Raw genomic sequence first — 16,973 nt, 5'->3', positions numbered from 1 at the left:
ATGGGGAAGGACAGAGAAGGAGAGCAAGGAAAGATATTTTGATTGAGTGAGAAACATGGCACTAGGAAAATTCTCAGGAATCCACAAGGATGACTCCAGGTAAGACTAAGCAACAGTGGAAAGGACTCCTGAACTAGTCTTCCCCTGTAATCAGATTGATGACCATCTTAATTGTCATCATAGCACCTTCAACCAGCAAATGATAGAAGCAGATACAGAGATCCACAGCAAAGCACTGGGTCGAACTACTGCAGACCAGTCCAAAAGGGGGAGAAGTGATAATATGAGAAGGGTTTCAAGACCATGATGGTGATACCCACAGAAACAGCTGACATGAGCTGATGAGAGCTTACTTACTTTGTATTGATAGAGGGGAGACCTGCTTAGGACCGGACTAGGCCCACTGAATGTGGGGGACAGTTGTAAGTAAGGCTTGAGAAGTCTGTGGCGCCACTGGCAGTGAGACCATGATTTATCCCTAGAGCTTGAACTGGCATATTGGAATACCCTTCAGAGGTCTACATTGCTCAGCCTTGATGTAGGCAGGAGGGCCTTGGTCTTGCCTCAAAATGAAGTGTCAGACTTTGTTGACTCCCCATGGAAAGTTTTACCTCAGATGGTGGGTGGGAGGAGAAGGGTGGGGCAGGAGGGGGGAGGGAGTGGGAATGGGGATAGCTATGTAAAATGAGAAAAGATAAATTTTAATAAAAATAGAAAGATGATAAAATTTATTTAAAAATTAATAAAAACCTGTGATCTAACTCCTGAATTATGGAGCCAATAGCTAGAGAAGAAGAGTTCCTTTTCTTGGAGAATGTGGTTGCTAGTAGGTTTTCTGCATCCCAGGGATAGCTCTACAGCCATATGCACATGGCCAGCGCCAAGTGGACTCAAGGATATAATAAAATAATGATGATGATGATGATAATGATTAATAATAATATAAAATAGAAAGTACAGTTGAAGGGAAACAGGCTGCTGTGTCCTGGGGGAGGTGGAAAGGGCATAATATTTTGTAGATAAAATAAAATGCATTTTATATATGTGTGAAATTTTTAAAAATAAAATATTGTAGTGTGGAGCTGAAGGGCCTCGTTCCCGCCGCTCCTGGCTGTCTGGCTAGCTTATGTCCAAAAATAATTACACAGAAGCTGTATTCATTTAAACACGGCCTGTCCCATTAGTTTCAGCCTCTTATTCACATCTTGACTAACCCATATCTAATAATCTGTGTAACACCACAAGTGGTGTCTTACTGAGAAAGATGCAGCATGTCTGACCTGGTGGCTGGCTTCATGGAGACTATCTCACTGAGGAGAGGCATGGAGATTGCCTGAGGCATCTGCCTGAGCCATCTACCTCACTTCCTTTTTCCTGTTCTGTCTACTCCACCCACCTATGTTCTAACCTATGAGTCCAAGCAATTTCTTTATTAATTAACCAATGAATTCATCAGATAGAAGACACACCTACATCAAAATATGACTTAAAAAATAAAATGGACACACTTGGTTCAGTGAAGCTGTAGCATATATCATAGTGTCCATATGTGTTCAGAAGGAGTTTCTCACTTTTTTTGTACTGGCTGACAGGGTTCCCATTCCTTGACAATTTCTCAGAAAATTAATTTTTAAAATCCAAAGTATTTTTTACATCAATTACCCAAAAGATGCTTGACACTAAAGGACATTAGATTTGGAAATAAGTTGATGTTTTTCAAGAGTAAAAATAAATTTTACAATTATAGATTCTAACATAATTTAATATTTGCTAGATTTCTAAAGTTATTTAGTAATGACTAACTATACTGACATTTCAATTATCTTCAATAAATAATATATTCAGTGCACTTTTCCAGAGAGCAATACTTTTCCTGAGGACAGAAAATATCACACTTTAATACAAGACGTCTATAGGTTTAGACTCTGTTATTTGATCAGGTTGTAAGAACATGAAAAAAAATACAGCATACAATGCCAGCATCACAGCTGGGTCAAATCAAAGTTATTGCTTTTGTTGTTGTTGTTGTTGTTTTAAAACACTGGTAGCCAGTGTATTGTTAGTAAATATTTAAAGCTTTCATTTTGTTTTATTTTAAATAGAATCGCACCAGTTTTAGAGAGAAGTTGTTGTCAACATTTGTTTTAAACAATGGGGGTGAAAAGAGGTATCTAAAGATAAACAAATTAGAGTGCAAGCATAAAAAGGAATGATGTGTCATGTGTGCCTAATTACATTTTTCAACAAGGCACTATGGTTGATATTTTAAGCAGGTTATATTCCTGAACACCAGTGAACTGTAAATAAAAAGAGACATACAAGGCTTTTAAATACATTTTGTAGATTTAAAATCTGTTTCTGTTTCAGCTCAATTAGTTACAGCTGCCAGAGCAAAGATAGGAAATTCAGAATGAAAAGCTGAGTCTGAGGAAGACTATACTCAATAGTCACTCAGGTGTAGAGATGGGGTATTGAACACACACACACACACACGCACACACACACACACACATATATGAAGGTAAAGAATTTGAAAACTTTCTTCAACTTTTAGCACCAACAGTAGAATTAATTTTCAGAGGCATATCTTTCACAGTAAACATGCTTTGGATATGTCAGGATTTCTATAAGCACATTTTTTTGTTTGACTATTAATGATAAATGCTTTACTTCTACCTGAAAAATTATTTCATGGTGAACTACACATTTTATGTTTTTATTTATTTATTTTCACCACAAACTGAAAATTAAAATAAAATTGTTTCTTGGTGTTGCTTTCTTGTTTTGCTTCCAAAATTAAAAATGTTTCTGGTGCATTTAAGTAACGTATAAAAATAAAAGCAATTGCAAATATACCTCCCACTGATTGGCAAAGTCAATTGAGTAATAAATGACCCAATCCACAAGACTGAAGCCCTATCTGAGAACTGTTAGTAAAGCTAAGAAACAGGATGTAGTTGGAGGCTGCTCATTTGTTTCTGGCTGCTCACACCCAAATAATTACACAAAACTGTATTAATTACAACACTGCTTGGCCAATCACCTAATCATAAGTGTATTGCTAGCTAGCTCTTATGTCTCAAATTAACCCATTTCTATTATTTTATATTTTACTATGAGGTTTGTGGTTTACTGGTAAAGTTCCTGGGTCTGTCTCTCTCATCTGGCTACATGGAATCTCACTGACTCCACCTTCTTTCTCTGCTGGGAGAAAGAAGATTCAGTTTAGGTTTCCTGTTTATCTCTACTCTGCCCTATCACAGGCCAATGCAGATTCTTTATTCATTAACCAACAAAAGCAAAACATATACAGAAAGACTTTCCATATCATCTGTCCCTTTCTGTTCAAATAAAGTCTTTAAAGATACAGAGTACAGACAATCATGGATTAAATGTGTAAAGAAAAATAAGCAGCATAAAGATGGAAAATACACAGAGTATCTGGATTATGTATATTACTGTGTTTTTCTTTGAATTTTTGACTGTGAATGAGTTAAGTATAGAAAGACACTTCATTGTATGGGCCTTTAAGCTAAAGCAACATACACACTTTAAATGTATCTTGACTTCAAAATTTGGGTCTAAGGATATGTTGCTTTGGAAAAGAGATTCTACTATTGTTTCCACAGAAGATCAGAACCCGTGAATTCCTTCCAATGTGGTTTGATGGACTGAGACCACCCAAAATGTCTCCATGAAAGCCCCCAAAATTACTTCACCTAACAAAAAGTAGGAAGCAGTTTGGAGAGAACTATGCCCAAATTCCTAAATATTATTTATATATTTTATTTAAAAGGCAATATGCTATAGAGATGAATACTTTGTAGTGGTATGGATCTTCATTTATTGATACAAAATTAAGATTACTTTTGTTATATATGTATTTCTGCTCTTGCTTAAAGTATTGTTTGTGCAGCTTAAATGTAATGTTTAATTAAGAAATATAGGTTAATTGATAGTTATTCATAATAGTCAAACTTGTAGTCATGTTAGTTAGAAAATAGAAATGGGTTAATTTATGATAGAAAATCTAACTAGCAATATCAATATGATTAAGTGATGGGTCAAGCACTGTTTTAATAATATAGTTTCTTGTCATTATTTTGGGTCTGGGTGGTCGGGAAATAAATGAGCAGCCTCCGACTATACCAGAGACTATGTTTTTCATGAATCCTAAATATTTTATTTATGTTTTAATAAATAAAGCTTGCCTCAATATCAGAAAGGCAAAGCTAAACCACTAGAGGTCAGTCAGTGGTGGCATACAACTTTCATCCCAAAATTTGGGAGACAGGCAGAAGGATCTCTGTGAGTTCAAGGCTACCCTGTGTACACAAGATCAATTCAGAAACAAATCTAGGTGGTGGTGGCTCATACCTTTAATCTCAGTCCTAGGGAGTCATAACACCTTTAATCCCAGCACTGGAGGGGATATAGAATGAGAGGAGAGAGGGGCTTAGTCTGCTTAGTTTAGCTTATCAAGCCTTGGTAGAGGTAAAACTTCTCTAGTGACTTTCCTGCCTTGCTTTTTGGGTTTTGGATTGAACCCCAATATCTTATTCTGTGTTTTTATTATTCATGCAACAGCTAACATAAAACTTGGTACAATTATTCTGTTAAAGGAACATAACGAAAAAGGAATCTTAATGACATACCTATAGAGTGGTACATTGCCCAGTTCTCATCAGAGAAGCTTCTTCTTGTTATATATAGTAGTAAACACAGAGATACACAACTGGGCAATGTGTAAAGAAGGGAAGATTTTAGAAGACTCAGCCCTTAATAGGTTGACTTGATCAAACCCTTCCCTTTAAGGCTTACGACCTATGCAAATAGGCAGGAATATTGGAGAAGCTAGACATGGTGGTTGATTCTGAAGAAACTGTGTCTTCCAAAAGACAGTAATAGCATAAGAAAAGCCTGTACAAGTTCAAGACATACAAAAGTCCACCATGGAGAGTAGGAAGTAAGCACAAAGTTCCACCTCTAATCAAGGAGCTGTTTCCATTGATAGTTGCTGGGAGGTGGAAAATTATTTCCATCCAGTAGCACTGGGTATATAACTACACTCCACCACACTCCATGTCAGGCTGCACAATCAGGAGTTGTTGACAAACACAAAACATACTCCATGGTCCATGGATGTTTTAGTTTTGTTTTTTGCCTTTGAGAAGGGGAAAGAACAAGCAGATTGATAGATAAAGAGAAAGGAAAGGATATGGGAGTAGTTGGGAATGTGGGAGAATATGCTCAAAATACATTTTATGAAAATGTTTTAAAATAATAATTATTCAAAAACCATAACAGGGCTGGGAAGTGGTGGCAAGTGCCTTTAATCCCAGCACTCAAAAGGCAGAGGCAGATGGATCACTGAATTCAAGGCCAGCCTGGTCTACAGAATAAGTTTCAGGACAGCTATGGCTAAACCCTGTCTCAAACAAACAAAACAAAACAACAACAAAAAACTTTAAAAAGGTATATTGCAAAGATACTTAGTTTTAAATTAAGTCATAATTTTATAATATTATTTATTCATCTAAAATCAGAATAATCAAAAGCAGTTTTCTTTTTTGGAGTTAATTTATGACAGATTCAAAAAGACATTTTGGTTTGTTAGGCTTTTTGAGACAGGGTTTTTCTTTGTAACCTTGGTTGTCCTAGTACTTTCTCTGTAGGCCAGGCTGGTCTCAAGCTTAGAGATCTGCCTGCCTCTGCCTTCTGTGTGCTCTGTGTGATTAAAGGCACATACCACCACCAAGTGGCTTAGAAAAACATTTTTTAAAAAAAGTTTAATTATAGCTGGGCAGTGGTGGCAGATGCCTGTAATCCCTGCACTCAGGAGGCAGAGGCAGGTGGATCTCTGTGAGTTCAAGGTTAGTCTGGTCTACAAAAGCTAGTTCCAGGACAGTCTCCAAAGCTACAGAGAAACCTGGTCTCAATAAACAAACAAACAAACAAACAAACAAATAAATAAATAAATAGCTTAATTATAAGTAAAAGTAATCATTTAAGTGGCTTCCTAATATTTCTTAACATGAGAAATTTGTTTTTTGTGTCTAATGTAAAGTTTTATAATTGTTTTAGAGTTCAAATATCTCCATACTTTTGGCTTATATTTTATTTTATTTATATTATATTACATTTCCATACTCATACACAAAGCACAACCTCAAAAAGCTGCATTATTTTTCTATTCTTACTGTGATCTTAGTATTACAGAAGCATTTTTTCATAAGTGATCTTTTTATTAACTTTTTCAAATGTCTTAGAAACACTCTCATTATGTTTCCAAATTTTAGGTTAATCACAACTGATAAGCTACATTTCTATCCTCCATGTGGCTCTCCTGGCTTTCTCTGCCTATTTCTAGGTTCATGAGAGCCAAGTCTAAAGCTCACAACCTGGTTGGAGGGTTTTTTTTTTTTTTTGACTTGGAATTACATTCAAGCCTAAAGATCACAGCCTGGTTGGAGGTTTGACTTGGAATCATATTCAACTCCCCAGCTATGGATCACCAGTATTCTGCATTATGGTGGGCAGTTTTTACTTAGTTTTTTGTTGTTTGTTTGTTTGTTTGAAAAACTCTGTTTAAATGCTGGGCTGTACAAAAGGTTTCCTAACAGAGCCATATTTTTTTCAACAATTCTCAGGTTCTAGATGGATATTCAAGCCTCAACATTGGTATGCCAAAATTTAGTTGTTAGTGTTTATTTTACTCTTTGGCTTTTTGCTCTTTTACTCTTTGTGGGGGCTGATACCCAGCTCCAAAATAAATCACACATAGCATCTTATTCTTTCTTATAAAGGACCAACCTTAATTTGGTTTATATCTAGCCAGCTTTTTAAACTTAAATTATCCCCATCTGAACAGAAAAAGAAGGAGGAGGAGGAGGAAGAGAAGAAAGAGGAGAAAGAAAGAAAGAAAGAAAGAAAGAAAGAAAGAAAGATAAAAATTACCCCCATTTATCTTTTGCCTCTGGGCTTTCCCCTTTTTACTTCTGTATATTTACTTTCACCCTTACTCTGTGGCTGGCTGGGTGGCTAGACTTTTCCTCTTATTTTTTTCTTTCTGCCTGGCAGCCCCACCTGTCCTTTCTCCTGTCTTGCTGTAGCCATTCAGCACTTTATTAGACCATCAGGTGTTTTAGACAGGCAAAGTATCACAGCTTCACAGAGTTAAACAAATGTAACACAAAAGAATGCAACACATACTTGCATCATTAAATAATTATTTCAGAGAATAAACAAATGTAATACATCTTAAATAATACTCTATAATACTGGTTTCTTCCATAGTCTTGTACATCTGTGAAATGTTATTATGTCAGTTCCTTGATTCTTGCTTGGATTTTTGGCTTGATTCTTTTTATCTAGACTATTTCACCCTAGCTTCATGTTTAATTTTGGCCTAGTCCCATTCTTTCTAGTCATTTCTCAGAGAACTTACATGTTATTTTTGGAATGACTCACTTTTATACTCTAGTTTTCAGTGTGCCCTGGGCTTCTCTTTAGCAGAACTTAAATATTGTTAATTGGATGTTTGTGAATTATTGGCACAACACATTAAGGTTTTAAGTGATCTCTCAGTATAGTACACTTGGAATATACTCCCCAAAAATATACTGAGTGAATTTTATAGTCACTTTCCATTTTTAGTATAATTGAATGATATATACTTATAATGATTAAGGCAAACCATTTCACTGTGCTTTCTTAGAAAACAAAATTATCATGCATATTAAACAACCATGAGAAGACCCCTCAAGGTCTTGAGAAAACATTTTCAAAGATACTGCAAGCAGCATGAATCTAAATATCTTATTTAAACTTGTTAGAAAGCAGGAGTCTTTAAATTTGGTTCTGGGACACTAATATCTATGAACATTCAGCATTTGTGTTAATCCCTTGTATTAAACACAAGAATAAACAAAAGAGCCACAGCTTGTATTATTTTGCAGTTGTCCATTTCCTGAACATTTGCCATTTCACACAGTTGATTTTTGAGAACTTGTCCATCAGAGAACTTCGGTTACACAGAAAGTGGTGTGACAAGATGTCACTTCAAATTATGAAAAGGGAATACCTTCTCACATGTAAAGCTGGCTGTGAGATTTTACTAAGAATATGTATGGCAGTTTTTTAGTTCACTGATTAAAAGTCTTTAAACATAATGTAAATATTAGTGCTTAAATCAAAGAAAACCATAATGCTTTGTTAATATTCTGAAATAGATATGTTTTGTGAGGATTACTTATTGGTAGCTTCGTACAATATATGTATGGGTACTACTTATTACTTGTTTAATATACCTTCTTACATATAGCATTTAACTTTAATAATTTGTATATTTTTAAATTTATGTGCATGTATGTACCTGCATAAGTTTTTGTGTACCATGTGTATGCAGGTATCCTCAAATGATGTGGGATTCTCCTCTGTATGCTGTGAATACCGTTGGTTAATAAAGAAACTTCCTTGAGCCTGTGAGAGGGTGGAATAGAGCTAGGTGGCAAAAACTAAACTGAACGCTGGGAGAAAGGAGGCAGAGTCAAGAAGAACCCATGGATCCGCCACTAGAGACAGGCATACTGAAACCTTGTCGGTAGGCAACAATTCTCATGGTAAAATATAAAATAATGGAGATGGGTTAATTCTAGATGTAAGATCTAGCTAGCACTATGCTTAAGTAATTGGTCAAGCAGTGATTTAAATAATATAGTTTCTGTGTGATTATTTCAGGAGTTTGGGCAGCAGGGAAAACAAATAAGTGGCCTCTTTACAACACTCAAAGACCAGAAAGAGTCAGATCATGTGTAACTGAATTTACAGGCATTTGTAAGTGGCTTAATATGGGATCTTCACTCAAATCCTGGTCATTTGCAATATCCTTTGGGTATAAACTTCACAGTGGCATAGCTATGTCTTGAGGTAGGTTGATTGACAGTTTTCTGAGAAACTGCCACACTGACTTCCAAAGTGGCTGTACAAGTTTGCACTACCAAGAGCAGTGAAGAGTGTTCCTTTTGCTCCACATCAGGTTCTGTGTGTCTGGATTTATGTTGAGGTCTTTTATCCAGTTGGAATTGGGTTTTGTGCAAGGTGATAGATATGGATAGAGCTGGATTCTTCTACATATCAACATCCAGTTAAACCATCACCATTTGTTGAAGATGCTTTTCTTTTTACAATGTATAATATGGGCTTCTTTGAAAAAATAAAAAATGTTTATCGGTATTTGAATTTACATTTAGGTCTTCAATTTTGATTTCCTTGATCCACACTTTTATTTTTATGACAATACCTTGTTTTTCTATTACTGTGTTTCTATAATAGAGCTTAAAATCAGGGCTGGTGATGCCTCTGAAAGAGTTTTGATTGTATAGGGTTGTTTTAGCTACCCTGGGTTTTTTGTTTTTCTATATAAAGTTGAGAACTGGTCTTTCATGGTCTGTAAGGTGTGTTGGGATTTTGATGGGAATTGCATTGAATCTGGAAAGACCCAAGTTTGTACTCCTGGCAATAGCACATACGTAGTCTGAAATGGGTGCCTAGCCCAATTGTCATCAGAGAGGCTTCATCCAGTAATGGATAGAAGTAGACGCAGGCCACACAGACAAAACATTAGGGAGAATTTTAGTAATTCTATATAAGAGAGGAAACAAGATTGTTGTAGAAGTCAGAGGGTCAAGGACACCACAAGAAAACCCACAGAATCATATAACCTGGGCTCAGGAGAGCTCATAGAAGCTGAACCAAAAACCAGGCAGCCTGCATGGGACTGACCCAGGCACTCGGGATATATGTTATAGTTATATAGCTTGGCCCTCTTTTGAGACTACTAGCATGGGGAACAGGAGCTCTCTCATACTCTTTTACAGGGCTTTTGAGACCCTCTTCCTTGTATTGGGTCTCTATTAAGCCTAGGCTTAATATATGGAGAGTGCTTAGTCTTAAGGCAACTGATATACCATGATTTTTTGTTACTCATGAGAGACCTGCCCTATTCTAAACAGAAATGGAGAGAAATGAAGGAGTTTGGGGGGATGCAAACAGAGTTGGTGATGAGGATGAGACTGGGAAGAGAGAAGGGAGGGGAAACTGTGGCAGGGAGGGTAAAATTAATTAATTAAAAATATAAAAAGTATAAAGCATTATATTATTTTCTTTGTGATGGAGAAGTAGATTCAATGAGCTTTTTGCAATCAGAATTAAAGTCTGATGTATGTATGAAGGAAATTATGCAAACATGTTTATAAATATATTTATTTAAAGTGATACTTTAAATACCATAATTGTTTGATTTCTACTATCCAATCAAGAATGTATTGGGTTATCTTGTTAGGCTAGTTAGTAGCAGTAGTCACCTTTGAAATAATCTGCTAATGCAAATACAAAGATTTGCACAACAAAATATTTTATTTGACTTTATTGATTGAAGGCAAATCTGAAGTTTATCAGCAAGAGGATTTACGTATATTTCACATTATTCAATTTTTTCATCTGTCTCATATACATGTAGTATAACTTTGAAAATTTTATTATGGCATATTCATAAGTATAAGAATTTTTACTTGGCATTTTGAAGTAATTTTGAAGGTCACTAAAAATCACTAAACTCGCTGGACAGAAAGGTCCAATTTGTCCTTTGCTCAACTCCTCCCCATGTTAACTACTTGCATAAGTAAAGTACAACAAGAAAAACTAGAGTTGACATTTGGTACATTCACTGTGTGTGTGTGTTGTGTGTGTGTGTGTGTTATCACATCTATAGCATCTTGTCATATAGTATAAAGACAGACTGTTTTCAGGATGATCATAGGGTCTTTTCTTGCTACCCTACCCAGGCCACATCACTCTTCCAAAATATATTACTCTATTTTTCTCCAATTCTGTATTTTTTTATTTCAAAAATGTTATACAAATGGAATCATATGGTATGCATCCTTTTGAGCTTGCCTTATAAAATCAGCATCATGTCATTGAGGGCCATCCAAGATGTATGTATTGATAGTTTGAATCTATTTAATATTGACTAGCATTCCAATACAATCAGATTTAGTCCTCTTTTTTAAGACTTTTTTCTTTTTTTGAGCTCTACATTTTTCTCTGCTTCCTTCCCTACTTCTCCCCTCCCCTTCAACCCTCTCCAAGGTCCCCATGCTCCCAATTTACTCAGGAGATCTTGTCTTTTTCTATGATGTGCATGTATTCATAAGTGCATGCCATGTATATAAAAGTTACCCTCAGAGGACAGAAGAAAGCAATGGATCCCCAGAAACTAGAGCTACAGAGAGCTGTCAGCATGCTAACATCAGCGATGGAAACTGAACTGGTGTTCTCTGGAAAAGCAGCAGGTGCTATTAACCATCGAACTATTTTTTACATCCTCCAGCAATATGATATATTTGGCAATAAGTCTTTGAATAGTTATTAAGGAAATGTGAGATCATATGGATGATGATAATTAAATGACTGATGCCCATACATGAAGAGGCTTTTAGGAGACTGGATAAAGAGGAAAGACAATGTAGAGACATAGGAGAAGTTGTCCATTTGAAGACCTAGCAAACCATCTCAAGGTGGAATCAGTCCTTTTGATAACTTCTAACCTATAGCACTGTGAAAAAGAAATCTCTTCTGTAAGTCATAGAGTTCATTGTGTTTGTTACAGCTTATATAGAAACTAACAAAGTGTATAAATTTAGTTTTATTTTTTTAATTTGTATCATATGTGTTTATTGATGTTTTCTGTTATAGTCTGTTATATATCCATAAATTTTCTAATTGCTTCTTAGAAGATGTTTTAAATCTTTGTATATTTTCTTTATCACTTTATGTAATATAATTATGCTGGAGAAAAATTAAAGATGCAAAAAGGTACAAGTGTTTTTGTCTGGTTGCATCAGAATGAAATTCTGTAGTGAAATAATGGGTACACTTAATTAAATTTATCACATTTTAAGTCAGTTTAAGTACTTTTCATAACCTCATAAGGATAATATCATTTCAATGTGTGCGTACTTGTGTGCATACATGCCTGTATGTGTGTGTGTCCTTATCTCTGTTTGTGTGACTGTGTTTGTTCAAAGGGGTATAGTTTCATGGTTAAACATGTAAGCAGGGAACGGTATGAAAAAGCAGTGAGAAAGACCCCTGGATGGATCAAATTAGTGTACTCTACCGCTGGTGTTTTCAAAGAAAGACTGAACTAGATGTTAATGGAGATAAAGCCATGCTGAGGGATGAGCCACAGAGAAGATATCTGCAAGGCTCTATGCTAAACCTGCTCCTCTAAAGCCAGAACCAAAGCCTAAAATGGTGCCTGTGAAGCAGGGAGAGATGGTAAACAAGGGGAAGAAGAGGAAAGCTGATACTGGTAAGGATGTGCATAATCCTGTAGAAAACAGAGAACAGACAAGAACAGACAAGAAATGGGAACAGACAAGGCACTGAAAGCTGAAGACGCAGGAGATGCCAAGTGAAATACTGTATTTTTATATCTGTGAACTTCTGGTGACTGTTCAGCTTCAATTACTATTTTATATCAACTTTTATAAAATGCAGAATTTTGTTTTACTTTTCTCAAAGCTATGTTGTTAACACACAGAACACTTCATTACTTTTTTGGGGTGCTGGGTCATGTGTCACTAACAAAATGTCTCCCAAACTGGATTAATGACAGAAAATGTCTTTCTCTGATAATTTTGAAGGACGACCTGTTGCCTCTTTGGAGACAACCTGATGCTGAATATGTAGCCTCCATGACACAAAATGCCTTGCGGTGTGGAAAAACTCTAAGTTCATTTTTATATCCTTGTCCTCCTGTACCATCAACATAGACTTAACTCCATTAAAACCAGAGACCTGTTGGAAACTGACCCCCAAAATTGGTTTTGCCAGTCTATTGAGTCTATTGGACAATCTAGACTTGTAGAGATGACATTGAGTGTCCTAGAGTGACAATTCCTTTTGTAAAAGACTGTGATTTTCAGATTGATAGTTATGCCATTTTTTATATAATTTCCTGAAATTCAGGGTTGGCTTGTGTAAAGTTGTTAAACAACAATCACAATGTTAAATGTTACCCTTAACTCTGACCTCCTCCTCTTTTTCAAAACATTTAATTAAGAATTAATCTGATTTTACTGTGGCTTTCTGATTTTGGTAGTCTACACAAGAAGGGAGTCTGGAAGTTCTTATATACCATTAGTGATTGTTGGTCCATGTCCTGCATGAAATACCATGATTGTTGATAAAAATTACCTTTAATAAAGCTGGATACAATTAAAAAATGTTAGCTGAAATGTTTTTAAAATAAGCATTAATTATAATTAAATAATGGTACCATTTGTTTTATTTGAGATTTAAAAAGGATGGTGGCAAAAGTGGGCCAATCAAAACTCAGTGCATTTAGCAACATTTTATTTATAGCTAGCTTTCATTGTCAAAATTAAGTACACATTTATTAATAAATATTAGTATTTGACTATATTAAAAAGACGAATAGCCATTACTGAGAAGCATTTTATCTTATCTGGCCGTACAGCTTAAGTAATATATAACAAATCTCTTTCTTCGCCTTGAAAAGGAATGTAGTGTATTGCATGAACATTGCAACTAAACTGAATACAAGCCTGACAGAGACGTTAAGCATAATAAAAACTGGGAGACAGTTTGAGAGACCAGCAAAAGGACTTACCATCTTGATCTGTTGTCACTGTGATAGCGGTGAACGGCTTGGGAGAAATGCTCAGCTCAGAAACTCCATTCATGGCTTCTATTTCAAAGGTGTAATTGACATGAGACACGAAGTCAAGTACAGTCACAGAATTGTTGATCAGTCCAGTGTGTCGTGGGATGAAGCGGAGTCCTCCACCACAGTCCTCACACTGGCTGTTGTCTAAGCCACACTTCTTACAGATTACACTGTATGTGAGATCCTTCCTCCCTCCTGTGTCACTAGGTGGGCTCCATTCCAAAATAAGGGCTGTTTCATTGATGTTAAAAGCCACATTTCTAGGAGCTGAGGGTGGCCCTGGAAAAAAGCAATGAGAAAACAAAATGTACATGTATAGAACAAGGAATGGTGGTAATACATTGAAATCTTCATGAATACATGCTGCTGATCTTTAACAATAGTTGGAGGTCATTTTCTTACAGGAACTATAAGAAATTGTTTAAATATCTGATGACGTTAAAAGAGATCTGTAAGAGTCAATACAGCATATTTTTAATTTTTGAGTATTCAAATTCCAACACTTAATGTCAAAGTCCATGTATTTCCAAGGTATACTTTTAAGGTTTATTTGCTGTAAAATATGTAATAAATAGAAATTATAAATTATGAGATGGCCATGCTTATAGTCTCATTAATTATATTATCATTTTTACAATTTGAAACCATCTGGGGTATGTATACTCAGCATACTGGGTTCAGTCTTTCCTTCCTAATACTGTCAATATTGTAGAGACAAAACACCCATCATTTTCTTTGCCAAATTTATAGAATGTATTTTCCAAAATTGAGAAAAAGCATCTTAAATTTAGGGTGGTCAAATTATTTAGAAATCAAAGCAAATGGAAATTAAAAACTCCGAAAACCTTTTTTATAGTGCCTTGTCAACTTGAAGCCATACATGCATTATGACATAGGGTCAAACCCCTATATTTTTATTTAGATAATGTTCACTAAGCACGAGTAACCTAGATCTTAACTGTGAAAATGTCCCTAAAGAAGGCTCAGCCAAGCCTCCCTTAATTGTCATCAAGGACACATTCTTTCTAGGTTTCTATGGATATCACAATTCTCATAGAACTCAACAACTTTTTATTACCAGTCATCTTGTATGCCAATCACCTTTATACTCAGGTGAATCCCTCACACCTCAGTTTCTCTCCATTCATTGAGCAAATATTAGCTGAGGGTATCATCAGTGCCAAACTCTGTGTTAAGGGCTGTTTTAATGCCATGAAATCTATGTACTATGAGAATATTGTTTATGAGACAGAGTTGAAAAATAACATTTTATACAAGTGCTGGAACAACCAACACTGTGTCACAACTTAGAAGATCAGTTTTAAGAAACCCAGAATAGTTATTCAAATTTCCTTTGTCAATAAAAACTACTCAGTAGGTGAGAATTCTACAATATCCTCTTAGGACAGAAATTGAAATCGTGATTTACACATCTTTTTAATATAAAGTTATAGTCATTTGTTTATTCAATTAATACTTTATTTAGTGACTACTATGTGACAGATATTATGATAGATGTGATAGACATAATTTCTGCTTCACTGCAGCTAATATTTAGTGAAAAAGCAAAAAAAAAACACTTAGATTAATGGATTCAAATGATAGTAATTAGAATTTTAGAATGTTAACAGGCAGGAATTGAGGTAAAAAACTATCAGAAGGAACTTAAATACTTGGTAGCAACAAAAGAAAGCATTGTAAGTAATAAGAAACCTGGTCAGAGTATGGGAGTGTTGGGGCAGCTGGCCCAATCCCTGCGTTCAGGGGTGTGGCTGCCCCAGCGGAGTAGCATACCCCTTAAATAGGATCGGGGCGCCGGAAGGAGGCCCGTTTGGTTCTCCCCTGCGTACCTTCTGCTCCGCTGGACCCTTGGTTCTGTAAGTTTCCTTATTTTCCCTTGTATTAAAATTGATTTATTATAAAGGACTATCGTGGTTATTCACTAACCCCTAAAACCGCTGGTACCTTTGCCGGTACATTTGGTGCGTACATGGGAGGAGTATTAGGGGTCAAAAGTATGTTGTTGTAGTAAAAAATTTTGAAAGTCATGGAACAGACTGGGATACAGCTGGATTGATAAACAGATCCATGAAGGATCCATGAAGTAAGTAGTAAGGACTAGCAAGGGGTGCCATAAATAACTCAGGATAGTTACACTACCTAGAGCAGCTAGAAATTTTCGAGTGTTCAACAGAAGGAATTGTGTAGGGGTGTGTGTGTGTGTGTGTGTGTGTGTGTGTGTGTGTGTATGCGTGTGCGTGTAGGTTTGTGCATGTATGTGTGCATGCATGCATGTGTGTATGTGCAGGCATAGTGTGTGTGTGTGTGTGTGTGTTTGTATGAAGGACATGCCACAGAATTCACATGGAGGTCAGAAGACAACCTTGAGTGTTAGTTTTTACCTCCTATCTCTTTGAGACTTGATCTTTTCGTTTGTTTTTCAACTGGGTATAACTCACATGTTTTTCAGTATTTTCCCTGTCTGCTTTCTTTCTCTTTAGGGGAGCTAGGATTATAAAAGCTTCCTCTATGCATTTCCACTTCGATGTGGGTTCTATAGATTTGAACTCAGGCCATCACAAAAAGGACCTTTCTATGTAGTGAGCCATCTTCCCAGCCAGACTTGAAGGTTTTAAGCATGGAAGAGATATGTTTTAAAAGCACATCAACAGAGAGCATGGTGCATGACTTGAGAAGGCAGGCATGGCAACAAGCTCTCTTATGAACTGTTAATGAGCAGAATACATATCATAAATCTTTGTGCGATACTAAGAAGTGTTGTCTGGCTGTTCTTTCCTCTTATGCTCTTCTGATGTCAGTCACATATAGGCAGGATCTTCCAGAAACCCGTATTTCTATTACCCAACACTAGTCCTAAAAATGTGATGGGAATTTTTATTAAAGGTTGTTGAGTTTTTATTTTATGTCATTTCATGTATCATTGGGCTTCCTGCCTTTAGGCAGGAAAATATAGAGAAACACAGGATCAAATGTGTGTTTTGTCTTCCTCCTAAATTTATGCTTGGGGGATAAAAATTCATTTTTCTAATAATACCTTACTGTGAGACATTCATATTGATGATTTTTCTCTTATTTATAATTAATAACGTGAATTATTATTCACACATAAGTCCACAACTAGTAAACACTACCAATTATGTTATGGGTGTCCACAAGTATATAACTGTCTGCTTGGACATATGTTAAAAACTTAAAA

The 16,973-nt window shown here is 35.9% G+C and overlaps 1 protein-coding gene across 1 annotated transcript in view; it reads right to left on the bottom strand.

Moving 5' to 3' along the window:
• Epha6 (EPH receptor A6) overlaps positions 1 to 16,973 on the bottom strand; it is a 917,349-nt gene that overhangs the window by 520,988 nt on the left and 379,388 nt on the right. The window contains exon 5 of the mRNA XM_038345322.1: positions 13,700 to 14,035. Coding sequence (XP_038201250.1) covers positions 13,700 to 14,035 — 336 coding nt within the window. The remainder of the gene's footprint in view (positions 1 to 13,699; positions 14,036 to 16,973) is intronic.

The sequence above is a fragment of the Arvicola amphibius genome, chromosome 10 (assembly GCF_903992535.2).
Source record: "Arvicola amphibius chromosome 10, mArvAmp1.2, whole genome shotgun sequence".
Classification (NCBI taxonomy): domain Eukaryota; kingdom Metazoa; phylum Chordata; class Mammalia; order Rodentia; family Cricetidae; genus Arvicola; species Arvicola amphibius.
The sequence above is the reverse complement of the archived record's forward strand: the minus strand, read 5'-3'. Positions and strand labels throughout refer to the sequence as shown.